The following is a 27,481-nucleotide window of genomic DNA, read 5'->3' as shown; positions in this document are numbered from 1 at the left end:
TTTTAATGCTCTGTAAAGTGCCTTTTTTCGCTGAATATTTTTTTTAATTGATCTATTAAACCATTTTGGCAATTTAGTTTTACATTTAGATTTGTCTACTTTAGGGATATAATTGTTTTGCGCCTCTAGTACTACATTTTTGAAGAACAACCATCCTTCTTCTGTGGGTGTTTTCTCTATTTTACTCCAATCTACTTCTGTTAGTCTCTGTTTCATGCCTTCATAGTTTGCTTTTCTAAAATTGTAAACCTTAGCTTTAGTCTTTACTTTTGAGGATTTAAAAAACACTTCAAATGAGACCATGTTGTGGTCTGAGTTTGCCAGTGGTTCTCTGACCTCTGTTTTAGTTATTCTATCTTCGTTATTTGAAAAGACTAAATCAAGGCATGCCTCCCCTCTAGTGGGTGCCTTCACAAATTGTGTTAGGAAGCAGTCATTTGTCATTTCCACCATTTCTATTTCATCCTTCGCGCTACCCACCGGGTTTTCCCATTTTATTTGGGGGAAGTTGAAATCCCCCATTAGTATGGCTTCTCCTTTGCTACACACATTTCTAATGTCATTGTATAACAGATTATTGTGCTCACCGTCTGAATCTGGCGGTCTATAGCATGCTCCTATTATTATGCCTTTTGAATTTTTGTCTGTTATTCTGACCCATATTGATTCGGTTTTATTTTCTTTGTCCAGGTTTAACACCTGGGCTTCAAGACTGTTTCTTATGTATAGCGCTACCCCTCCTCCTCTTCTGTCCTGCCTGTCTTTCCTATACAGTGTATACCCACAAATATTATATTCGTCCCCATCACTCTCAGACAACCAAGTTTCTGTAACACCTATCACATCATAGTTACCTGTTAGTGCAGTAGCTTCAAGTTCTAGAATTTTGTTTCTGATACTTCTAGCATTTAGATAAACACATTTAATGGTTGTCTTACCTGAGTTGTTGTTCTTGTTTTGATGCGGTCTCCCTTCTGTTTTTTTGTTGATTTCTCCCCCCTTCCTTTCTAGTTTAAATGCTTCCGAACCTGCTCGAGGATCTTTTCTCCAAGTAGACTAGTTCCCTTGTTATTTAAATGCAGTCCATCCCGTCTATACAGATAGTCCTCGTTGTAGAAAGTGGTCCAATGATCAAGATAGGTGAAGCCTTCCCGTGTGCACCACGTCTTCAGCCATTGGTTTTGATTTATTATTTCCAGCTGTCCATATGGTCCTTTGCAAGGTGCGGGTAGTATACCAGAAAATACCACAGTTTTGGTTTTCTCTTTTAATTTCCTTCCTAGCTCTCTGAATTTGTTTTGCAGGGATTTTGGTCTGTCTCTTCCAATGTTGTTTGTACCGATGTGGACGACTACTACCGGGTCGTCTCCTGTTCGTTCTAGGAGCCTGTCCACGTTTTCAGTGATGTGCTTGACCGAGGCTCCCGGAAGGCAGCACACTGTTGTAGTAAGGGGGTCCAAACTGCGAACTGAACTTGCTGTGTTTCTCAATATGGAGTCCCCAACAATCATGACCTCCCTTCTTTTTGCTGTCTGGTCACATCAGTATATTTTACTAATTTGCTAGTCTACAGATTTTAGTGGAGTTATCTTATATATAGATATAGACCAGTGTTGAAAGAGTCATTTCAGCTCTACTGTATGTGTTATTTTTGGTTTGTTAAACATATGCTTGCTGCATGAATGAACTGTGAACTGTAGCATGCCTGTAGTCCTGTGGGACTCCCAGATGTTATACTTTAAGGGGATTGAGAAACATACAAACCAAAAAAAAGCCTTTCTTGTGAATTTACCACTCACTAGGGGTAGTGGTGGTACTGACAACAGCAGGCATGGAGCAGAGAGCTTCTCCTCATAGCTACACAAGCACACCTCAGTCATGAGCGCCCTCTCTTTCAAAACAGACTGCCAATTCTGATTAATTAGGTTGAGACCATTAAACAAATTTAATTTCGGCTGTAGTTGAACTTAGGCCTCCAGACTTTAAAGGACTGCAAAGTTTGTTGTTTGACTTTACTGAAATGCGTTGCATCTTTTGAAGTAAGTGTAAAGTAATTTTACAAAAATGTGGAGATTTATACTGTCTTACAGCCCTGACTGAAGATGTCATTAGCAAAGGGGGCCGTTTCTACTAATGAGGTCAAATGATAGGCCACGTTCTCAAAACATTTTAAAACTAATAAACAAACAATTATCATAATGAACACTATCGTAGTATGTTGCTTAAAACATAATAACACAATATATTCATAATAAAATTTAGTTATTATCTATAAACAGTAACACGTTTAAAGCTTGGGACTCGCTGTCTGTAGCTGGGTGTTTACATTATTGTTGGTGTATTTTAAGTGATTGGAAGCTGAAATTACTTTTTTTAAAACACACTTTTCTTATACCGTGCAATGGACTGGCGATCTGCCCAGGGTGTAGTCCTGCCTTGCACCCTGTGTCTGCCAGGTTAGGCTCTGGCTCACCACGACCCTCTAAAGGATTAAGTGGTTAATGATAATGGATGGGTGGATGGACTTTTCTTATACCAATACAGTATTGGTGAGCGATAATCAGTTTGTTTGAAAACCAGGTTTTAATCACTGATAATAGGTGCACAGGCGGTGATTCTGTGAGTGCTGCAGGGCTCAGGAAAATGAGGTCCCGCATACTGGAAATAAATCACCTGTTCTGTCAAATTGTATTGTGGATGCTTCACAAGCAGAACTGTTATTGCAGCGTTTAAAAATATAAAATCAATTTATACAAAGTCTCCCAGCTTTCTTGAAAAGATCTGTGTTTCCCTCGTTTTTCTTTTGTATTTGTTATGCTCTCATTAGTATATATATATATATATATATATATATATATATATATATATATATATATATATATAGTGGATTCAGCATCCGTCAGTTCTGGCAGATTCTACTGTACTTGCTGAACTGGTTTTCTCCCACTGCTAATTAAAAAAAAAATAGCCACCTAGCTCACAATTTCATCCCGAGGGCTACAGTGAAACATACTGTCTTTAAATTGGGACTTTAGTGATGTGTACGTGAGTACATTAATTATTGGAGATAATAATTCATAGCCAGCCAGCATTTTTCTAAATAGCAACACATGTAATGTACAATAAAATAAACAATTTAGTGTCCGTTTCAGGTGGAGCTTCATGGTCAGCAAGGTAACACAGCTGAGAGAATTTCAACGTCAGTTTCTCAGCACACAGTACAGTAGTCGCTCAGTAGTGAGGTGCAAACAGGTGATTGGTCGATCTGTATGAGCATTTACAAAGGTGCTTTGTTAAAAAAATCAATAAATACAAATCTAAATTTATAACAGTGTTTATTTTTTAGCAAAATAAAATCTAAGCCTGTTTTTGTTTATTCCAACTTAGGCACTTCACTTAAGGACTAGTAAGTTTACATCAGGACTAGCAAGTTTCAAAAGATACTAGTCCTTTGGACTAGTAGCACAATATTGTTAGTTTCTAACCCTGCATAATTATATCAAGCACTAGTTACACCTACAGCAATTAACATAACATAATGTTTGTCTTCTTCTTTTTTTTTTTTTCAGTAAAAATGTGTCGGTGTGTAACAGCCCTTTTCAGTGCAGCGAGGAAGAGGCCTGCTCAATAGTCCAGTCTGTAAGTTGTATTGGTTGGAATTATTTGATATATTTGCTGTAGTGTTTCTATTTAGCCTTTGGTTGTTTGTGCAGGGCATGAAGTTAAGGTCATGAAGGGCAAGGCAATGTTGGCTTTGTTTGGTGTGAGGATTCAGGAGCAACAACCACTGTAACCAGTACAAACAACAAGGCTTTGGGGAAAATAAATAAATAAATAAATAAATAAAAATCCAAATAGGCAATGGAGAGTGCTCTGCATCATGAACAGCTGGATGTACATAATGTTAGATGTTTACATTTGAGAGACTTTCTTGAAATTTACAGCTCATTCAATCAAAATCAATCAATATTTATTTTATATAGCACCTTTCATAGTGGACCACCATCACAAAGCACTTTACAAGATAGTAAGGAACAATGCATAATACATTACATACAGGGCATGGTACATAAATAAAGTAGTGAAAAAAACAATGCGAATACATGAAATGTAGGCAATTCATTATATAAAAGGCTAGGATGTGAATTCTAAACATTGTGGATGTGTGCGTCAAGCAGAATTATACGAATAAGATGAAAAACCTGAAATAGCAATTTAGACAACAGCTAATAACAGATACCAGACTTAGAAAGCATTAAAAGTAAGAGAGAACAAGTGGGTCTTGAGAGTTGATTTGAGGCGAGCAATTGTGGGAGCTGCACGCACTACAGTCAGGGCCATGAAGCTAAAAGAGCGCTGTCTGAGTGTGGCTTTTGCTTGGGTATAGCAAGCAGGCCTGAGTCAGAGGACCTCAGCTTGGGACATAGCGGGTCAGCAGGTTGGCACTGTGGGCAAGCAGAAGAATTTTGAAAGTAATCTGCAAAGGGTTTACAATTTTGTTATAGTGCATTGCTGGACACAAAAGGTATCGTGTTTTAAACACATTCACGTTCTAACCCCTTTCGTGAAAGCACATCTTTTATTAGTTAAAAAGCAGAACTGCATAAGGTAGTGAGAATGTATTTCACATAAATAAATAAAAACAGAAATTGATCCACTTCTCAAGATTGTGTTTCGTTCACTGTTATGCCACCTCTCCTACTCATTCCATAATCCAGGGAGCTGCTGCTTGAGCCGTGTCATACATAGCTACTTGCTCGTTTTTGTTTTTTTTTTGGTGTAAGGATTTGAGCACAACTAATAATTATCTGCCTATTTGTGTGTTCATTTTTAGCATTGGTGTTTTGGGGGGGGATAATACTGAATTACAAAACAGTAACGGTCAATGAAATGTCTATATAAATTAGCAATGTATGTACACTGAATACATGAAAGGCGTTAGCAGTTGCATTTTAAAGTATTGCAATTTTAAGCATAGAATGATATCTTCTTATACCATATATGATCATAAAATATTATGTAATGGGGTATATATATATATATATATATATATATATATATATATATATTATTATATATAATATATATATATATATATATATATGTTTTTTATTGTATTTTTTTTTACTAACTAAGCTGTAAATTATTTGAAAGATATTCACATGTATATGAAATAGCGGACAGCGATGCAACGAAAATAAACTTAATTGCAGCTGTTAAAGAAATGGCCTCAAAACCCTCTGTTCTTTGATACTTTTCTTGTGAAATGCCTAAATGATCCAAACACAGTGGAATGACTGTGCAAGTGGCTCTTAACATATGAAGGGACAACCAATTCCTGCAGTACTTGATGTAAGTTCACATTAATATTATTATTATTATTATTATTATTATTATTATTTTTTGAACACTAGGTAAATCTTAGAACACTTCGCTGTCTCTTTAGACTCCTCTTGTTCCTTTTTTTTTTTTTTTTTTAATGTTTCAGTTAGCATGGTGCTGACAGATGGAAAAATCACACAGTGACACTGCCAGTGAACACGTGTGATTGAAAATTCCTGGAGACGCGTTATGATAATGAGTAATTTTCTCGCAGGACGAGATTAGTCAGAAATCAATTGAATTGTGACAGAACGGGCCAGCTGACGCTGAGCAGGTTTGTGAATGGGTTGTAGATCAGATGTGCTGGTGCTGACAGACACCGGTGGCAATGACGGGCGGGCTTACAGGCAACTTTTGCCCTAAGCTTTTTTGTAATTTGAGATGCATTGCGGCAAATGGCTTGGGCACTGAGGCAATTACTGCCAGTGCCGTTGGTTATTTTGTGGCTTGTTTTTAGTTATCCCCATATGCAAATGGTTTTCTGTAGTGATGGATATAGTGAAAGTGGCAGTCTGCACATACTGTAGGTTGGCCACACTTTATATGTTTAGGTTATTTTAAGGCACTTTGTCTAATTGTGATTAAACTTAATATGGACATTCCACAATACATCTTAAGGGTCTGGAAATCTAGTTCATGGTAATCTTTTTGCGCATGAGTTATGGCTTATAATTACATAAAGCTAACAAATTACATTTTGAATTGACCAAAAGTGTTTCAGCACCTAGATTTTTAGGATTGAGAAATAAGTAAAAAAAAAAAAAAAAAAAAACTATATGAACATAATTTAGATCTTTTAATTAATAGCATGTAATCAGAGAAACTTCAAAATGATATCTCGAAAGTCTACCGAAAGCCAGAATAGTATTATAGTATTGTATTAAGCATAGGGAGAACTACAAAGCATTACGTAATTCAGTATATTAATGTAACATTATTCAGCAGGTTCCGTTTGGCTTTATGAAGCAAAATTAATAATAGGGCGATGCAAAATGTTAGATTATAATAGGTCATAGCTGTAGATTATAATAAATGGCTCCAAAATAAATTGCAATTTACTGATGAAGCCCAGTGCCTTCAGTGGTGCTGGCAGTGTTTATTTATGTGCAGTGATGGTAGAAAATAAGATAATACTAGACTAGAGAGCAGTGGAACTATAGTTGTGTATTCCAATTTCAGTTTGTTTTCCTCCTAGGCTCCAGCATTTGGGAAATCAGGCACATTGCCTGAGGAAGGTAAGCCATCAATCTTGTATTACATTTCAGTAAGGGATAATAACTGGATTCTTTTTCAGTACAAATCCAACTCTTGGGTATGTAAGCCACTTAAAACGTGTGTGTGTGTGTTAGTTTTGTTTGTAAGTACTACTTTATAAATAGATATTATATTTCGTCTTCATTTAATTTTCAAATCCATTTTCTTACCTTTTTATAAATTACCATTAGCACTTGTCTCGCTTGTATTATGATAAGCTTTTAAAATTTTATTTACTGTTAATTTAGAATATGCAAATTAATTCACATGTATCGCTATCGATGAATTGCTGCATCCTGTACTGTTGCTGTTGGTCTATGGTTTGATTGCAGCCTGAACATTGACGTTAGTTTAAACTGGAAGACATTAAGTGATGAGGTACCGGGAAATGGCAGCACGTTTTTATCTATAGTGTTGTCTTTTAAATAAATTCATATTCAAAATTAAAGTTAAATACAAGCAAAGAACTAAGTGATCTTCAATATAAGAAAAGGGAAACCACTGACAATATTGCTTATGCTAATATGAGGTTAAAAACTAATTTAAATCTTAGTTAACATTAGATTTAAGAATATTTGGGCCACAGTTTGCCTAGTTGTAAAGGTCATTTAAACTAATTAAGAGGTTCTAAATGTTATTTAAACTAATGAAATCCAATTTTATGTTTCAGTCGACAAGTGGCATTTTCTTCCAAAGTGATTCTTGACCAAATATGGGAACTTCCTTTGAAAACTGTCTTCAAAAGCCACACGACCTTCCTAAGAATCGTATAATAGACAAGAACTTAACATGCAAACAACTTATAAGTCTAAGCTGTGTCACAGAATAAAAACTGAATGATTTGAAAACATGTTCTATTGCTTTATTGATTTGTTAAGCTCTGAAAGCTTTTTTTTTTCCTTTGTAAATGAGTTGATGTAAGAGTCTGAAACGAAACGAGCACAGAGCAATGATGTTTTAATTTACTTTTGTGCTTTGCTGTAATCAAGCCTGTCAGCTCTGCATTTGTTTCTTATAAGACGCAAGAAATATTGGTGCACATGATACGTTTCAGTAAAGGCTTCAAAGAGATTTTATTTTTGTTTTAAAGTATTGGGTTAAGAGACACAGGAAATCATGTGTACTGTAATCTGTAACAGCTTTGACTGCAGACACTAAATAGCAAAAAGTTAACAGCTTGACGTCAGACTGTTTTAGAAGTTTGGAATTGGCAAAAGAAATTCATGACTAGAACCACTTTTATCTTATCTACGTTGCTTTGTTGTTATCTCAAGAATATCCGTTTGCAAACAGAGTTTAATATCCAAAATAAATACATCCTTATATCCTGTTCTTGCTTGTATCAAAGTAGCCAGTTTTTGGTACTTTCTAGCAGGCACAAAACATATCTGGCATGAATCTCCCAGCCTGCAACATTATCTTGTGTCTGGATATGTTGCCAGGGCTGGTCCACAGATTTTGGGAACCCTGGTTTCACGTTTGTCTCCGATGGCGTGATAACCGGTTGGAATTTGAAAACCAATAGTGCATCTTGGTTTATGTCGAGCACATAGTCAGAGCTGTGTTGTGTGGGTGCTTTGGTGATGCTATTCAGAGTGTCATTCCAATTTACTTACCTGATCACGGCCATGCTTGTTAACAACTGGTGTAACTGGATTGTTCTGCTGGTCTCTGAGAATGGTTAAATGGAATTGTTTGTTAAATGTTTCTGCTACTACTAATTGCAATGAAGTTTATTTTTTTTAACAAAAAAAAAAAAAATAGAAGATTACAATAGTATTGGACAAGGGGGACATGTCAATATGTTTTTTTCAAGAACATGACATTCAACAAAATGTAAACCAAACTGATGTATGTGGTCATGCATTTCTTTGCCTCGTCCAAACTTGTTAAAAGTGCTGTATTAGATATTGATAATTAAAAAAAAAAAAAAAAAAAAAATCTTCAAAATAATGTCAATGTTTAATTATTGTTGTCTGAATTGAACAGTCTTGAACACACACTAAGATTGTAAATGTGTTGTCTTCAGAAGAAACCAATTGTTACTGCTTATAGACTGCACTGTCTTTTTAATAATTGTTTCTGCAATTTAGTTCTGTCCCTTGATTGAACGTCTTAAAAACAATGACCTGAAATACATTTTCATTTATAAACGTATGTTTAGAAAACAAAGTAATTTATATTGAATAAAACATATTATTATCCTCATAGAAAGTCCTGCATGTCTCCCAGTAGGTCTGATGCTATCGAAATGTTTGAAATGTAACCAAAGGTTTTATTTCTTCACTGTAATTACTGGCAGCTGATGGCATTATGGAAAAATGTGGACATATTAAAGGCAGTCATGGGTTTCACCGTGTGTAGTGTGTTCTTTGAACAATATTACCCTTGGAAAACCAAAAGGTATTCAATTAATTTCAAGTTAGTTTTAGGTGCGGTTAAAGAAAATGTTTTGAAGTGACCTCATTATGTCAATCCTGTCTCCCTTGCTCTATCTTCTTTTAATGTAGTGTCATTTTTTATGTTGCACCAGCAGATGAGAAAAACATAATCACTGTAATGGGAAATACTTGTAGCAGTGTCAAGCAGAATATAGGGTCATTTGGGTTAAAATGAAGAAATATGTCATATCCTTTTAGTGTAGTATATGTACCAATGGGTGTGTGAAGGTCATTTCTACAATATTTTTGTATTGAATGTTGCATAACTCATTTGAAATCTTGATAAAGAAATCTTATATTTTGCTATATATAAGCTTTTCATTTGTAGGCAAAAATCACCTAACACCTCAAAGCCGTCTCGGTTAACACTGTGTACTGTAATGTATGTACTCTAATATTACCGTGATGCAATACAAATGAAAGGCTATTAAAACACAATAAAATAAGTAGAACCAATATATTCATATAAGGGATGAGAAATTATTTTTAAAGCATTGACTATTGCTCCCTCCAGGGTAGACTAGAGACATTAGAGGTAGCACGAAATAATAGCAGCCAAATTATTCCTGAAAATAAAATCTCCTTGATCCTGTTCTTTTTCATTATGTCTTGGGTTTGCAACAAACTTCTAAGTGCCACACCAGTGGGTGAGACTTCAGGGTAATTAAGGAGGGGCTATGCTAATATTTTGGGTGTCAGTCATAGCAAGATCTGTGCTATAAATTAAAATGTGTATTGTATTAAAAAGGTGTTTACAACAACTTAGATATTGGAATGATATTACAGAAATGTCCTAATGTATTTACCTATTCATGGTCATTCGAGGACGATTACATTTAATTGCTTGTTTCCACTGCTATTAATTGCATTTTGTTAAAAACTATGTACTGTTAATATGGGTTTCATGTGCTTATCCCTCACCAGCAATGTGGTCAGTATCAACAGCTTCACTGTAATACGAATAAAAACTTGGTCAAGCTTTAAGAAAAAATGAAATATATCTGGTAAAAGATACACAATTCTTAACTCCAATTCAGTTTTCAGAGAGAGGTTGTAATTACTGTAATAGTAGGAGAAGTACCTTTTGGACTAAAATATTTTTCCAACAGCGAGTTTCGATGCTGTGATTTTAAGGATCGTAAGCTTAAACTACACACAGTTCAACTTGGTGCTGACATTTTAGTGGTTCTGTCAGCGACAGTGTGGAGGTGTTTATATGTTGAACTGTATATTGATAAATAATGTACAGTAAAAATAGATTAACCTGCTTTGAGATTATTCAGAGAATGCGATGGGAAATCCATAATAATATACTTAATAATGTCATGGGAAGCCCTGATGTAGCTCTGTGCACTTTCCCTGATTAGCTTTTTTAAATTTGAAACAGATTTTGTTTTAGAGCCTTCATTCTTATCATGTGTAATGGATGTAAAGCATCAACACTTAGGCTTGGTCTGCTATACAGTATATCTACACATATTGCTATCATTTTACACAAAAGAAAATCCAGGAAAAGCTTACAATTGCTCAGTATAGCAGCCTTATGTGATCTGATGTGTTTGTAGCTATAAACCTCTTTCATTTCAAAAGGATCACTGGTTTATTCATTTATAACTAGTCAAGGTTTTTTTAGTGTTGTCTCCAAATAAACTTAATGCACCACCTACGTAGTTATAACCTAATATGACAAGTATATCAGTTCTTTCTTTTTTTAAGGTCCTGGAAAACAAAAAGTGACGTGCTAATGCTGCTTGACTTTAGCCCATGTATCGCAAAATATATGGATTTGGAATCCTCGTGATGAAGGCAGAGGTTTAAATAATATAAGATATAAATAGTGTAGATTTGTATACAATTTTTTTTAATGAATTCTACCCTTTTATCAGTAGTGTGACCAATCTGATATATTTCAGAATACTCTGAAATATTAGGTAACTTTTTGGCTTTTTGTCAGTATAGTGTAGTTTCAAAATGTATAACGAATGGTTTTCTTATGTGAGTTGTCAGCATCAATAACATACTTGATTACCTTTTGGTTACGACATTGGTGCTTGAGTGGTGGTGAAATTAGACTTCTAGGCCTCGGTTGCCTTCCAGTTGGATCATGTGACTTGTACCTGAATATTACTGTATCTCAGTTCTTCCTGTAGTGCATATTTGCTTTCCAGTGAAATCCTGAGAGACTGCGGATTAGGGATTGTTTTGCAGTAATGCTATGAAGCACTTCAGAAGTGGTTAGCCAGATTTAATTCCCCTTTTTCTGATGTGAACAGCCATTCTGGTACTCCTCAGTATAGTATGCAATCAGGTTAATCCAACATAATTAAAAGTTAAATGTTTCACTTGTTTTTATTTTTTTTTGTGGAAGTTAAATATTTAATTTTTAATTAAAATTAAAATGGCATATTAAGAGGTACATTCTTTAAGGAGATTGTGCTGAAAAGGAATACAATCATTTGTTTGTATCTGCTGTTTCTGTGTTGGTCACATTTTTGAGCAGCCTTCCTATGACCATGTAATATGGAGACAAGTTCTTTACAAATAAACTTTACAGTGTGGTGTTCTTGAATTCTTGTCCTAGAGCCATTTGGAGCTTGATGTACAGTACAACAAAACATTTTAGCAATTAATCAAAAAAGTTCTAAAAACAGGGCCACTGTCTTCATTCTCTTAGGGACCACCGTGTTATCGTATTCATTTTCAGTTGTGTAAAGTGAACAAGATTTTGTAAAACAGTCTGTTAAAGCTTTAAATAAATAAAAATTTTATTAAAAACACCCACATCTCAGCAATATCAGGAATGATACAATTAACAGCTTTCAAATAAACTGCATTCAGTACATGACAATACTTATAGTATTTATAACCATCCCCAGTTTACAACATACCAAACATCATGGAAATTAGGAAAGCAGAGTACAAAAATATAGGAGGAAAGCGGTAAAATAACACAGAATTTCATTACTTTAGTGTCAAACTGCTAAATACCAACGCTTGAGTGTACATTAACTGCTAGTTTAACAAGTGAAATGTACACTTATTTTGCATCAATCAAGCTCAAAAATTCATTCAAGTAATGCTGACACCACTCTGAAGCATCTTCAAGTATGGCTATAATCACCCGATATATCGTGTACACTGTTTCATCCTAACCCTAACCTCTACCCAGGCTGGGTCCTGTACATCAGAAGTTACAGTTTATTTTACAAGTCCAAGTCCTTTACAATATGCATTTCTAATAATCAAGCAGTGACAAAGTATACAGCACTATATGCAATTTAATGAGGCAGTTACAGAGACGTGGTGCCAAACCATTCCCTGCTATTTTATATTTTGTGATATTTAAAAAATAATAATTTAATAATCAACTGGCAAAAAAAAAAAAAAAAGTGGGCCATTCATGCTATTGGCAATTCCAATAATTACATCATCCAAGAAAAAGGAATTAAAATAAGTAAAATCAAGTTTTAAACATATAAAATACATGTTTTATACACAATATGGCATAAATTATTTAAAATATAAAAAAGTTTAAATTTAAAAAAAATTTTCAATGAAATTGTAGGTTTTTTGAAAGTAACAATTCTAACAAAAGTGCTTTGAAAAAAAAAAGTTTTCTGCAGCACTCACTGATACCCCCCCCCCCCCCCCCAATTAATATGTAATTAATTGTAATTGAAAACAACTAACACCAACAGAATTGTTTAGTGGTTATATATTTTTTTTTTTTCACAGACACAGAATGTGCCTTTAATACCATAACTGCCGGATTTTCTCTTTTGCGCGAGGTTCAAATACATTGCTGTTTACAAGGTCAGTGCCATGATTTTCCCTTTATCAGTTCAGTGCGTACTGTACTTTCAAATGTCTTCTGTAAAGTCAAAAACAATGTACACAACTTAAGTACATTAAAAACTGCCATCATTTACAAAGTTCGTTTTAGTTATTTTATATACAAGTAAAGATAAAATGGGGATTAAAAACAAAGAAGTTAAATCCCTGAAGAAAATAATACAATAAAAAACGATAAACACAGGCAATGTTGGCATAAGGAGAACATGAGTTGAAATATCCCTGATTTTGTTTTAAAAAATCAAAGCTTGAATTTCAAGTTATACTTGCTAAAAGATCAAGTTTGCAAACTATGAAGTATCTTTTTTTTTATTCTCGCTAAAGGCTTTTTTGTTGTTGATGTAGTTAACTGTGATGCTGTATGAAACTGTAAAACCAACACCTTTATTATCGGAATCCTATTGCCAAACTAGTGCTGAGGTAAATGACAAATAGGAACATCACGCAAAACCTTTCTCACCGCTCCCATAGAAACTCACATTAAACACCTGTAGCAAGTCGAATAGCACCGTTTTGAAATAAAATTAGCTCAAACCCCCAAAAAAGTATTATATTTTTTTATAGCACTAAATTCGAAAGCGTAATCTAAAAAAAGTTTGTAATTTTAATTATTCTACAATGTTTTTGTTTTTGTTTGTTTGTTTTTTTTTCTTTTTTTTTTTTTCTTTTTTTTTTTTTTTTACAACTAGGTTATAGATTACAATGATTTAACCCCTTCCCCACAGCAAACCAGCTGCCTTGGAAATCATTACAGTTACATACAGCTAACCCTGTTTCACCTCCCTTGCCCAGATAACAGCTTCCTGTACCTTTTTCTACAAAGATAATGTTCACAATGAGATCAGTCATTGATATAACTATAAGTAATTCATTTTAAAATGAACCTGTTATGATTTTTATTGCTCGATAATATACAGTTTCAGAGCAGACAATCGGCCTATGCGATTTGTTTTTGTGTAACATAAAAACATGCTAGTAATTAGTTTAGTTACTAACATCTATCCTAAAATGCATCTTTAAAAGTATCAGTATGTGTTTGAATTAAAAAGAGCTGTTCTTTTCAGTATAACTGTAAGATAAGCACCAAAAATGGTTATGTAAAAATTCTATTTGCATCCAGTAAGTCCCAACTGCACTGTAACTAATCATATAAAAAATGTAGCCCATCTGCAATATTAAATAAATGTTGATGCTTTTTTTGCATCATAAAAGTTACAGTAAAATCTTAATTTGAAGGTACCCTTTCATCCTTCCAACACTTTAAGCTTAAATCCACAAAGTGCTTTACAAACACCAGTATTTTATAAAATCCACCATATTTCATAGATAAAGACTTCAGTACAACCCAGATGTCTTCAAGAGTTCTACATTTAAAATGTAGAAAATTTAATTTTAAAGCAATTACATTGCTAGTTGAGTTAAAAAGCCCCTTGTCTGGAAACACACAAACCAATGTTTCATAGAACACAAAGGTATTTAAAAGGAAACTTTATATTAAAGACAGCCTTCTTCCTTTTTTTTTTTTTTTAGCACCATGACTTAAATAATCCTAAAAGTCAGTGTTACTATTTTCAAATTAAATGATATTGATAAATCAAATTGTTTATATAAAAACAACACCATATGAAATCTTTGATACCAGTAGGAGTCCTGATCTTTAGTACAATAAGCACCAGAGGGCAGTTATGTATTTCGTAAACAAATACTGCCATGCTGTCACACCAGAGTTACTAAAGTTCAGTCATTGAAGAGGTCTGTTTACAGTAAAACTACAAAAGTACAGTTACAGTAGTTCTATAATATGAAATCAAAACTGTTGCATAGGATCATCTTGTCTTATTCCCAGATACTTACCACAGATGTTCTTTTATGATGAGCTTTAGATAGTGTGTGGATAGGAAAAACAGTCTGGTATGCTGAGGTTTTACAACTGTTAGCAACCATAGTTATAGACCTAGACATCTGCATATCAAACCTGAATGCAAAGCTAAAAAAAACGGTTGTAAGGCCCTGTGACTCGTGTGAAGGCGTATGGAGATGTTGTCACCACGGAGTCTGTTGTCAGGGACATGGACTTTTGCGAGAGGGTTTGGATGAAGCGCTTGTACGGTGGTTCCGAGTGCTCGCTCGTTTCTGAATGCTCCCGCTTGACCTTTTTGCCATTGTGTTTGGTTGGCATGTTGTCTGAGCCCTGCTTTTCACTCTCCTCCTCTTTCTCTCTAGCCTTTTCTGCCACCTTGGCTTCCCACATTGCCAGGCCATGTTTGGCCTCGTTCATGCTCTTGTGTTGGTAGAACACAAGCGAGATCCTGGTGGGATGGTTCCTGTTGGGATTCTTCAGCGGGGTTGTCGCATGGAGCTCTCTCTTTGCACATTCAATTAGAATTGAGCCATGACTGGGTGCCACGGCAACTCCGCCAATTTCTGGATCCAGGAAGTTGTGCTCGCTGTCTGACCAAACCTCCTCATTAACTTCTTTAGCATTCTGTGCAGGAGCAGCAGCAGATTGTGCCGGGTTCACCTGAATATTACCATCATACAACCCATACACAGGTTGGGAAGGATTAGAAGGTTCATTTATCATTGAAGGAAGCATCCTTGATATCCCATTTGAGCTATGCAAATTCATTTCATTTTTATTTTGCATATGAAAAGAATCAGGGGGTATGTTGAGCATTGCAGAATTTTGTCTCTGTACTAGGTATGGATTGGGATAGCCAGGGTACTGAGTGCCTTTGCTAACTGCTGGAAAGTCCAGACCTGAGTGAGAAGATGGTGTTCGAGGAATGGCCTCCATAAAATGAGGGTCCACGTGGTGGTCTGGGCCAAAAGAAGAATAGGGACCCATGTGATGTACATTGGGTCTCATGTTGCAGTTACTGTAACCATTGATCTGCATGTTGTGATCACCATAACGAGGGGGGTAACTTATTCCATAGCCCTGATGGCTGCCATATTGCTGCTGAGAATAAAGTGATGGAACCTGTGACAAACCCAGCTTGTTCAAAGCTTCTGAACTTTGATGCCGAATGGCATCCATATGTTGGGGATTTGAACCGTAAGAGCCCATAAAGTGGTGATAGTTGTCCATCAGCATGTTTCCATTGCATTGATAACCTGGATAATGGTTGCTGGGGTTTAAAGAACCTGGATAAGGGTTTGTGGGATTTGACCCATTTAAATATGAGTTTGCTACACATAAAGAACTACTTGAATAAGGATTCCCAGGGGCTGAGGAGACTGGATATGACCCTGCAGGTTGGGAAGTGCTTGGATATGGATTTGCTGGGTTAGGAAATGTTGGGTAGTTTGATGGATGCAGAGAACTAGGATATTGGTTTGGAGGATTCTTTTGCAGGTGATTGGAAAGAGAATGTTGTTGGGCACCAGCCCGTGACGCCCCAATGTGACCTTGAGCAGCATGAGGACCTGTAAAACATGTGACAAAAAATGAACATCATCTTGTTCATGAGAATTCTTAAATATTAACCCTACTATTAGGTATGTATTTGTTCTTCAAAGTTGTTTCGGCTCACATGGACCAAATTCAAGGAGATGCTCTCTCCATTTCTGGTAGATGATACTTAAACCACTTATGAAGGAGTAATGTATATTTTGATACCTCATTTTTATATATGTGGGGGATGGTCTAGACAAATAAGTTAGTAGCATTTTAAAGCATTTTCTTTTTTGCTTTGTCACTCAATTTTTTTTAGCAAGAAAAAAACTGATAGATTTATAAAATGAAATAATGACAGATATAAAATAATGATAAAATGAAATAAATCTGATAGATTTATAAAATGAAATAATCGTCAACAGGAGATATTTCACTGGCATCCTTTTAAGTTCATTTTGTGTTTTTTGCATTGTTACTTGAAAGGGAGTTTTTAACTTTCACTGTTGTTAGCCCAGTTTTTGTCATACACATTTAAAAGGGATACTAAACCGGATCACCTCAGCTGTTATATCCTAATAAAGCAGCCTACTTAATCAAAGACAAAGCTTTTCTACAAAAAGAGAGCGAATAATCACGGATCTTGACATACCTGGCGTTGGTGTGCTTTGGGCTGTGTTGTCATAAGTGCTTTGCTTTAGTCGTGCTTGATTAGCCTTGTCTGCCTTGCTTAGTGTGTCCTGGTTTGAAGGCTTGGCTGCTGATGCCCTCTTTGCTTCCAGCTTCCTCTGGCGACAGGTCTTGGCAGGCTCAGCAAGCATTCGGACTTTCCGACGGTAACCGTTCAGCACCTGGATAGCACCTGTTTTAACCTTCTCTTGCTGAGCTTCAAAGCTTCCAAACTCGTCAGTCTGGGAAACTTTGTATAAAGGCAACACATGGAGTTGTTCGTCGTCTGGTAATTTTCCAATTTCCCGATTGTCTTCTCTAGTTAGAGTGCATACCTGTGTATGTTACAAAATGTTCTTGGTCATTTTCATTACAGTTGTAATATTTATCTCAAATTTAGCTATACATGGGCCAGGGAGGGAACAAAAGTAGAATATATGTGGTGTTTATTCACAAGCATACAAGGCAACAAATAAACAAATTGTCTTCTTTACAGCTTTGTTCCAGGAGGACACAGTTAATATAGGTTTTATACATGTTATAATATATTCACAGATACAGCTAAAAACATGTCATATAAAAATGGCCCATTAATAAATTCAGAAATAAAATGTATCCTAATGACTTGAAATTACCTTTTTTAGCTGGAAATTAGGCAAACTATAAATGGCTCAACATTCACTTTTTTCTTAATATTGAATGAAATTGAGACAAAACGTAATATAACAATACATTGGTCGAGTCTAGTTTCATCCAACGCTTCAAAATCAATGCTGGCAGAATCTGGTTCGCCCATGCCATTAATTTGGGCGAGTCTAGTTTTGCATTTATACACTCTCCTCTGCCAGCTTCCAAGTGCGTGCCAGGGTACCTGCCTCACCTCCACTTCTGATAACAATGTAGCGACTGTGTGCTGGGTTTCAAGTGGCAGAAACCACTCTTTTTATTAGCTCTCTGTCTTAAAAAGTTGAAAGTCAAAAAGTCTCACTCATCCATACATGCAGGCAAACTCGACACACACAGGTGGGTAAAACTACCAGCGACTCAATTACTTGGTACCCAATAAGGCATTACAAGGGGACTGAGTGGAGAAGCTACTAGAAAGTGATAAATCAATTGCAAGGTACTAGTCGACAATACATAAAAAAACATGCACTAATAAAATTAAAGTGTACAATTATAAAAATAAAACATACAAGTGATCAATAAATGCGTGAAATATAACAGGGACATTATTGACCCTGTTACAATCTTAACTATCTTTTAGGGAAGATGAAACAAAAGAAGATTTGAACACTGTTTTGTTATGACTGATCACATTGCCAGTTACCATTTGAAGACCTTTTATAAACACCAACACATCTTATATATCACAATGTAACACTGCCCTCTAGTGGGTGTTTGACAACAGTGATGTAAACCTATTGTCCTTACATCTCCTTTTTGTATTTTAACAAAAGCATTATATCAATCCCTAATATTAAACTAGTTATCCTTACAACAGTAGTACTGTATAGGCTGATAAATGCAATTATTATTTATTTATTACATTTTAACTTTTATCCAAAACCTTCTCGTTTACGTTTACGACTGTTAATGTTTTTTTTATAATCTTTTAATCTCTGTCCATTCAGAATTCCTCTATCAGTGTCTTATCTGAATATCTGTCTTCACTTTGTTTTCTAAAGTTGGAAATAAGTTGCTGTTGTCTGATACAAGTGTGCTGTCTGTCTGTGTTTGTGGTCGATAGTGTTATCCATAGTTCGTGACAGTTCTGGAGTTTCTTCACTCAGTGGGTTGAAGGTCCCAGGTACTTTCAGTAGGTGTCCCAGATTACTTTGAAACACTTTACCATATTCAATTAGTACCTGATATGATCTTGGGGTAGTTTCTTTGATTGATTAATTTTGCAACGGGTCCCCACTGTCCACTACCTCTAATCCTTACCATATCGTCTTCGATAAGCCCGATATACACTTCTCACAAAGGAGCCGGCTCTTGTACAGCGATATCGGCGCTATGCTTTAGTGCGAGAGGTCCTGGGTTTGTGCCCGCCCTCCGCCTGTGTGTGGATTGCCTCGCGCTGTGTGATGCGTCTGCCTGCGGGAGTCAGGATTGCTGCAATATACGTGTGTGTGTGTGTGTGTGTGTATATATATATATATATATATATATATATATATATACACTCAGTGCTGTGAAAAAGTATTTGCCCCCTGTCTGATTTTCTGCATTTTTGCACATTATTCACATTGAATTTGGTCAGATCTTTTTGTGGGTTGTAGAAGTATATAGAGAGAGTCTGAGAGAAAAAATGACACCAGTTTGGTGCTTCTTTCATTTGTTTGGTGTGAAAGGTAATCAAACAAGCAATCTTCAGGTGTGAAAAAGTTATTGCCCCCCTAGTTAACTCAACCCAATTAAACGGTTAGTTAGGGTCAGCTGTTTGAATACTTTGGTTAACAATCAGGCCTGATTTGGGCCAGCCCTGCACAATATAAATCTGACTAACTTTGGCCCTTAACATCAGAGTGAAGTTGTCAGCACACAGGTTCTAGAGGCACATCATGCCACGATCAAAAGAAATTCCTGAAGATCTCCGGAAAAAAAGTTGTTGATGCCTGTCAGTCCAGAAATTGCTAAAACATAAAGCTTGAAGCCATTCTGGAAAACCTTCCAGTTTTCGTACAAGTTTCCTGTCAATTTTAATTACAAGTGATGTAAACCTATTAACAGTACAAACACAAACAATGAACATATCTCTCTCTCTCTCTTGTGTGTGTGGCGAGTTTGCCTGCACTTTACTGTTCACTTCTCTCTTTCTCTCTTGCTCTCTCTCTCTTGTGTGTGTGTATGTGTCGAGTTTGTCTGCACGTATGGAGGAGTGAGACTTTTTTAATTAACTTTTTGGGAAGAGAGAGCTAATAAAAAGAGTGGTTTCCGCCACTGGAAACCCAGCACACAGTTGCTACATTGTTATCAGAAGTGGAGGTGAGGCAGGTACCACGGTACGCGCTTGGAAGCTGCCAGAGGAGTGTGTAGAAATTCAAAACTAGATTTGCCCAAATAAATAGCATTAATGGCAATTTGCCCAGCATCGATTTTGAAGTATTGGATGAAACTAGACTCGCCTGGACTAGCCCTGAAATTCATTGAAAAAAAAACTTTTCACCCAGTAGTCTTTTTCAAGTTCTGGGACAATCTAGATTCGCCCGACTGCATGTGGGCGAGTGCCGAAAAAAAGTGGTAACTTTGGGATTCGCCCAGAAGTCCTTGGCGAAACTAGACTGGTCCTTAACCTTAACATTATATATATATATATATATATATATATATATATATATATATATAGATATATAGATATATAGATATATACTGCATATAATTTTTTTTATTTCTTATAAACGAGTTTAAACAAAAGTTTAGCGGCATGGATTTTGAAGTGATAACTAACAGGCTTTCACTTTAAAGACGGAAGACATGTTCATTACTACTCTATACTCACTCTGTACTCACCAAAGTACTGCCACTCTGCATGTTTTGCAGGTCTCTGTGTGAATGAGCACAGAAATCCAGACAAGCAGTCACCCCTGAGAATGGACGGCCTTCTTTCAAGCCCAATCTGCAGTCTGGGGCTCTGTGTTCATGTTCAATCTGAAATAAAAAAGGTACTTCAGTATGTTCCCTGTAACTCATCTGGCTCATACATGGGGGTGGGGTGGGGGGACGGGACGGACGGAGACGACAACATTTTCTAAACTTCACTAAAATAAAGTTTTAAAGTAAGCCTGTTCCCACAATTGTATATATTCAATATAATCCCTTGGTATCTGATAACAAGAACTACAGTACATTTTACCATAGTTTAACCTTCTGTGCACTCAAAGTTAGTTTCTGCTTTAGAGACACAAACTTCCTTCCTTGCTTGTCGCTGCTTCCAAGGACAATGGGGCTAAGACTGTAAAACGCTGAAGCGACAACTAGATCATCCATATTTCAAACTTTCATTCCATCTTGTACAGTGAATATTTGAAAGATGTTTTATGGCCACGGAGTATTTTATACCTTAAAGATCAACTCTAGGATCAGCGGCATAATATAACAATTTAACAATTTCTATGCAGTTTCAAGCATATGACCAGTCCCTTACACATGCCTAGGATATACAGCTAGGGTAAAAGTATATTATACAGTATATGATTATCCCCATATAAACACTAAGTGACTGCAGGAAGTACCAGCACTGCAGTGCTTTAATTTGCTCCAGTGGGAGCCCGGCTCTTATGAAGCAGTGGTAGAATGCTTGCCTATGAGTCATGAGGTTGCCAATTTGCGTCTCAGTCACGACCACCTAATAAATAAATAAATAGAAAAGGGTGGTAAAATACCAGGATCGTTAAGTGTAGCCAAAGCAAGGAAAGCCATGGTAAAATTAGGAGAAGCATGGCAGCACTAGGAAGTAATGGGATACGCATGATAAACCACAGGGAACATGGTAAAAGCATAGCAAAACAAATTGTGGTAAACTGCGAAGCAACATAGACGGCGTTTACATGGACAAGTCATGACAGTTTCCTCACAACGTTTTTGCCGTACTTTTTCAGGAAATGCTTTGCTATGCTGTTCTAGGAAAAAAAGTTGGTGTACCTCTGCAGATTACTCAATTCGCAGTAATTTAGGGGAGGGGATAGTTACATGTCTGTGTCTGCCTAGTAATTAGGAGAGGAACGACTCTGAATATCGTGAGGGGAGCTTCATGCATTGCCATGAAGATTTAAAAAATTAATAAGAGAAAATAATTAACATCTTGTCGCACACATTCCGAATTACCACGTGTTACGTGTTTGTGTCTCGTTACCTTTCCAACACACACACACACACATAAAAGTATATAAAATAAAACTTCTACTAAGTTCATGTTTTACTACTTAAAACATAGATATAAGTAACATCTAAAAGTTTTATTTAATTAAAGTAGCCTATAAATGTACGTGGACAATGTGGGAACACGGGGGGTTACAATACAATAAAAAGTGGTATGATCCTTAGGCCTATATGAATACAAGATTGAGAACAGGGGGGATATGTAAAAATACATACAAGATTCCTGAGCAGCTTCATGCACTGGCAGTTCTAAAGGCAGAGTACCAGGCATCCTAATGTTCCTGTACACACCTAACGGTCCCTATACCCTGCCTCTGCTCTGAGAAGCCAGTGACTGCTGGTCTGCAGCTGTGGTAGAAGTGCCATGCGCAGAATCCGCTTAACACACAAACATTATAATGAAACGTGGATGTCTTGTAATATTATAAACATTCAAACAAGTCTTTATTTAAAGCGATACGATACATTTATGTTGTTTGTTAACTATATCCATTACTTATTGCACAATATGCCAATTGATGCTAAGAATTCATTCCAGTTCTGTGCGGTGGAAGAAGACGTGGAGCTCTGTTGTTCCCGGGATATCTTAAAAGAATTACTGTATAGAAAGATTATACGACTACTACTACTCCTACTAATAATAATAATAGTTTGATAGTTGTACTTAACAACACACATTTATACAAACATTAATAATTGGCTATATGAGAGCTATATGTTTACATTTGCAGCATCTTTTGCGTTTTTTCTTGTCTGTGTGTGTGTGTGTGTGTGTGTGTCTGTGTGTGTGTGTGTGTGTGTGTGTGTGTGTGTGTGTGTGTGTGTGTGTGTGTGTGTGTGTGTGTGTGTGTGTGTGTGTGTGTGTGTGTGTGTGTGTGTGTGTGTCTGTGTGTGTGTGTGTGTGTGTGTGTGTGTGTGTGTGTCTGTGTGTGTGTGTGTGTGTGTGTGTGTGTCTGTGTGTCTGTGTGCGTGTGCGTGTGTGTGTGTCTGGTTTGGTAGGGCTTTGCTGAGGATTAACGTGAGATTCCGCCAGTTAAACGGGATCTTGACCGCTGAAATCTCAGGAGACACAAGCACGATTCCGGCTCCAGTTTACATGGGTTTTTACAAATATTTTTTATCGTGAGAAAGCGATTGGCCCCGCCCTTAAAGTTGCGCTGACCAAAGGGCGTTCTTTTGCTGTTTCACGATGCATTTGCGTGACAACGTCACACAGTCATGACTGTAGAGTCAATTTTCACGTGCATTTAAACACAGCTATATTTACCATTTAATTTACCAATTTATTTGTATTCCTTTTCACATGTTTTAAAAGGGCCTGGGAACCCAAGAAAGGCAGGTAAAATGCAGCTCAGAAATGATCAATTTGACATTTAAAAAGTTTCATGGAACAGTTTCTGTAAGTAATACCTTACCTGGTTACCATACGATTCAGGAGCCATTTGTTTGTAAGCTGGTGCCATCAAAGTTGCCAGACTCTGCAGATTCTGTTCTAGTCTTTCTTCCTGAATATCAACAATAACAAAAAAACAGATCCATTCTTGTTTTACATTTTTTTTTTGTATTTATATCCATTCATACAGTAATGATTGTGAACTATGCATTGTTGTTTTTATTAGAAGTATTCAATTTAATGTAACAGGTTAATTCTCTAGAAATGTGCTGACCTCTTTGGGGTCATCCCCTAGTAGCCTGAACTTTCTGGGGACTTTGCTTCTGGCAAATTTACAGCCGTTGTAGTACATACTCCAGGAGCAGCCAAAGGAGAAAGAAGCTCCACATGCCTCTGAGTCCAGCCCTTGACAAGCACACGTTCTCCTGGAGTAAAGAAATAAAAGAAATCCACTGAATAAAGAAATGTTATATGAAAAACAACAGCTTTGACTGTTGTGCTTAAATTAAATTGTGCAAAAGTTTGAGTACACTTTCTGGAAACTAGGTTTTTTTCATAAAATCCACACGCAGACGGAGGGCGGGCGCGAACCCAGGACCTCTCTCACTAAAGCATAGCGCCGATATCACTGTACAAGAGCCGGCCCCTTTGTGAGAAGAGTATATCGAGCTTGTCTTTGTATGTGATTACGTCACCTACCAGCCCTGCTGCTGCCTTCCCCCTTGCACGCTACACTATACACACACACACACACACACACACACACACACACACACACACACACACACACACACACACACACACACACACACACACACACACACACACACACACACACACACACACACACACACACACACACACACACACACACACACACACACACACACACACACACAGACAGAGTACCAGTCAAAAGTTGCTGGAAACTAGGTTTTTTTCATAATTGACATTTACATTTCTGTAAATACTTGAAAATGAAAACACATGTTACATGTTCAAGAAAATTGAAAATTGTCTCTAAATCTTGGATTCCTCAAAGGCAAAACCAAGGCATTTGTTAATAAGTTTCAGTAGGAAATCAGCAAGACATGTCTTCCGAGCTCTTCTGCAGCAATTCCCAGAGATGTAGGGCACTTGTGGGTAGCTTTGCTTTGACTCTTCTGTCCAGTTTGTCCCATACAAGTTCTATGGGATTGGTGTCTGGAGACTGGGCTGGCCAGATCATTAGATTGACTTGTCCTTCACTTTCCTTCTTCGCCAGACAGTTCTTGCACAACTTTGAGGTGTGTATCGGGTCATTATCTTGCTGAAGAATGATAGACTGCCCAACTAGCCATAATCCTGATGGAATGACATGCCTCTGAAGTATGCTATGATAGCCATGCTGGTTGAGCTTGCCATGGACTTGGTAAAGATCACCAACTCTGTCACCAGCAAAGCAACCCCAGACCATGACCCTGCCTCCTCCATGCTTGACAATGAGAACCACACGTGCAGAACTCATGCGCTCACCCTCTCTGTGTCTTAGAAATACTTGGCGGTAGGACCCAAATATTTCAAATTTTGACTCATTGGTCCATAAGACCGACTTCCACTCCTCAAACGTCCAGTTTCTGTGTTTTTTGGCCCAGGCAAGTCTCTTCCTCTTATTCTGCACTCTTAATAATGTTGATGTTAACAGTTGATGTTGAAACATCTGTACTTCTTGTTGCATTTAGCTGAGCTTGAATTTCAGGGGCAGTTAATCGCCGGTTTCGCAGACTTGTGATTCGAATGAACTTGTTCTCTGATTTTGAGGTCACCCTTGGCCTGCCTGACCTTGTTCGGTCCTCATGAATGCCAGTTTCTTCAAATCGTTTGATGGTCTTGGCCACAGCAGTTACAGACACTTGCACAGTTCTTGCGATTTGTCTTAAAGATTGACCTTCATTTATTAAAGTCTTTTTTTTTTGCTTAACTGAGCGTATTTTGCCATTTTCTGCTCCCTTACATTCAGGAATGACAAACTTGTGCCTATGCTACCTGTATTTATAGTAATCATGGACCCTCACCTGTTAACAATAATTGGTGACAAAAGGTTAGTTAGGTAACATGCTAGTTAATTCAGAGAACATCTAACAAAGACACTTTTATACTTAGACCAGTTTTCTAACACTGTGTTATACACATTTCAGACTTTTAACTGACTTGGGCTTCAGACTGAAATCCCCTTGCTTTGGGTGACCATTTCATTGAAATTGACAAGATTTACATTTTCATTTAAAAATTAAAATTTTGAATGCAGTTCACTTATGATTATCAGCTTATATAAGTACACATATCATATAATGAAATATTAAGTGTTTATAGACACGTTTATACAGTTAAAAACATAGATAATCATGAAAATACAGGTTTTAAGCAGGTGTACTCGATCTTTTGACTGGTACTATATATATATATATATATATATATATATATATATATATATATATTATATATATATATATATGGGGTCAGTTTGCCATATGTACAGATATGCAGTTCTTACCCATGCTTTACCACGCTTTCACTGTATTACAAGGATTCTGGCCTATATTTAATAAAGGTGCTGAAATGCTTTAGCAATCAATGTTATGAAGGCTGTTCCTTACTCTTCGTTTATTGCACATCTCCGGTTCGTGAAAGCACCATGTTTCCGCAAGGTTTCACTCAGCTCTGTGTACAGTGAGTCAGCAAGAGTAGTAGAGATGCCATCCCACAACAGGATCAGGATAACTATGGTTGCAGTTTCGCATCTGTGGCCAGCCCGCTCTCGCACCAGGACAAGCACCTTCTCCTCCACACTACTCCTGCGCATCACCTGCAGTGTACATGCAAACCAGGCATTAGCTAAGGCAAAGGCTTTCTGGCACAGGGCTAGGCAGATGGAAAAAAAATTATTATTCCAGAAATGGATTCACAAATACCTGTTTAAGACATTTTGTCAAAACGTTATTGTTCATGCTATAATTGCTGTACACTGTTTATTCGTAATTGCTACAATAATTGCCAGTACATTAATGGAGGAAGCAATTTATCCTCCTTATCTGGGTTTTGATGGTTGCAGCCAGTGAATTAGGTTATTAATCTGTTAATGACAGAGGGAATTCATAAAAAAAATTTCTCTACAATCACTTTTCATTTATCAATTATTGCCAAAAAAGGAAGGCACAAGGACAAAAAATGTACCTAATGGTAACTGGGATTTTTCTTTTTTAAATGATTAAATGTTAACTATGAAAACAAATATATATTTAAACTTTCACCTATTATGATTGTTCGTAGTCAATTATAAAACCCATCACGAGTAGCCCTCCAATAAGTGTGTTCTTAGTTCAACATTTGCATGAGACTACATTTGTGCAATGTTTATGTGTATATAGAAGACTTTGAATAGATATTGAATTGATTAACCAACCCATTCAATAAATTCATAATAAAAATAAGCAGCTCTTACCCATTTAGCGATGGGGCACCCTTGTGTGCTCTTTCCCTCCTTCCCTGTGTAGACAACTTTCTCAATCCTGATAGCTTTTCCAGATTTGCCAAACCTTAGAAAGAATTATTTTTTTTTATAAATGTCATTAAAAACTGCTGCACGGGCCATTTTTATACGTTTTTGTGAATATTTTGGTGTAGAAAGAAGAGGTGTTTATTAGGGAGAGTGTTTTATCCACCATCTTCTTTTTGTTTTTTTACCTAGTTTCCATGATTTCCCTGATAGCTGCTACATTTGGCGCAGCTCCAAGATGGGTATAGTAGGGACCTTCATCTTTCTCACTGAGTTGTTCTGCAAATAAATAAATAAATAAAAATACATGCATACAGTAAGAATCTATGTTTAAGCATATAGCGCCTAAATTCAAAGTTATAATTATCCCAGTATTTGTAACCATGTTTTTGACATAATTGTACTTCCTGGAGGTGTATAACTAACATTATTAAAATAAATCTCAAATGGACATACATACAATATATTTAAAAGTAAACATTAATAAGATAAACCGGTATTTAACAAAAAAAAAACTACAAAAAAGTAAAGTAGTAGGTAAACTGACATGTCATTATGTATGACTTTTCTGATTAGGTATGATGATCTAGTTCTATCTGCTGTACCTTCCATTCTCTCTCTCTCTCTCTCTCTCTCTCTCTCTCTCTCTCTCTCTCTCTCTCTCTCTCTCTCTC

The 27,481-nt window shown here is 36.5% G+C and overlaps 2 protein-coding genes across 5 annotated transcripts in view; one reads left to right on the top strand and one right to left on the bottom strand.

Moving 5' to 3' along the window:
* Positions 1–27,481, top strand: part of LOC121296355 (inorganic pyrophosphatase-like) — a 105,384-nt gene that overhangs the window by 15,438 nt on the left and 62,465 nt on the right. The window contains exons 9-12 of one of the 4 annotated variants that reach the window (XR_005947054.1): positions 3,570–3,639; positions 5,290–5,352; positions 6,578–6,617; positions 7,307–7,354. Coding sequence is in view for 3 of the 4 variants with exons in the window: in XM_041221833.1 (XP_041077767.1) it covers positions 3,570–3,639; positions 6,578–6,617; positions 7,307–7,335 (139 nt within the window). In the remaining variant the exon portion in view is untranslated. Of the gene's footprint in view, positions 1–3,569; positions 3,640–5,289; positions 5,353–6,577; positions 6,618–7,306; positions 9,992–27,481 lie in introns of those variants that run through there. The other 3 variants (XM_041221833.1, XM_041221847.1, XM_041221822.1) reach the window with 3 other exon arrangements.
* LOC121327427 (methylcytosine dioxygenase TET2-like) overlaps positions 11,825–27,481 on the bottom strand; it is a 60,140-nt gene continuing 44,483 nt past the window's right edge. The window contains exons 5-12 of the mRNA XM_041271496.1: positions 26,996–27,086; positions 26,754–26,847; positions 25,909–26,117; positions 23,547–23,697; positions 23,295–23,384; positions 20,512–20,649; positions 16,979–17,330; positions 11,825–16,358 (exon numbers count right to left, since the gene is read on the bottom strand). Of these exons, the coding sequence (XP_041127430.1) occupies positions 14,917–16,358; positions 16,979–17,330; positions 20,512–20,649; positions 23,295–23,384; positions 23,547–23,697; positions 25,909–26,117; positions 26,754–26,847; positions 26,996–27,086 (2,567 nt within the window). The 3' untranslated portion in view covers positions 11,825–14,916. The remainder of the gene's footprint in view (positions 16,359–16,978; positions 17,331–20,511; positions 20,650–23,294; positions 23,385–23,546; positions 23,698–25,908; positions 26,118–26,753; positions 26,848–26,995; positions 27,087–27,481) is intronic.

Source organism: Polyodon spathula, chromosome 2 (assembly GCF_017654505.1).
Source record: "Polyodon spathula isolate WHYD16114869_AA chromosome 2, ASM1765450v1, whole genome shotgun sequence".
NCBI classification, from domain to species: Eukaryota; Metazoa; Chordata; class Actinopteri; order Acipenseriformes; family Polyodontidae; genus Polyodon; species Polyodon spathula.
This window is presented reverse-complemented; position numbering and strand designations above follow the sequence as displayed.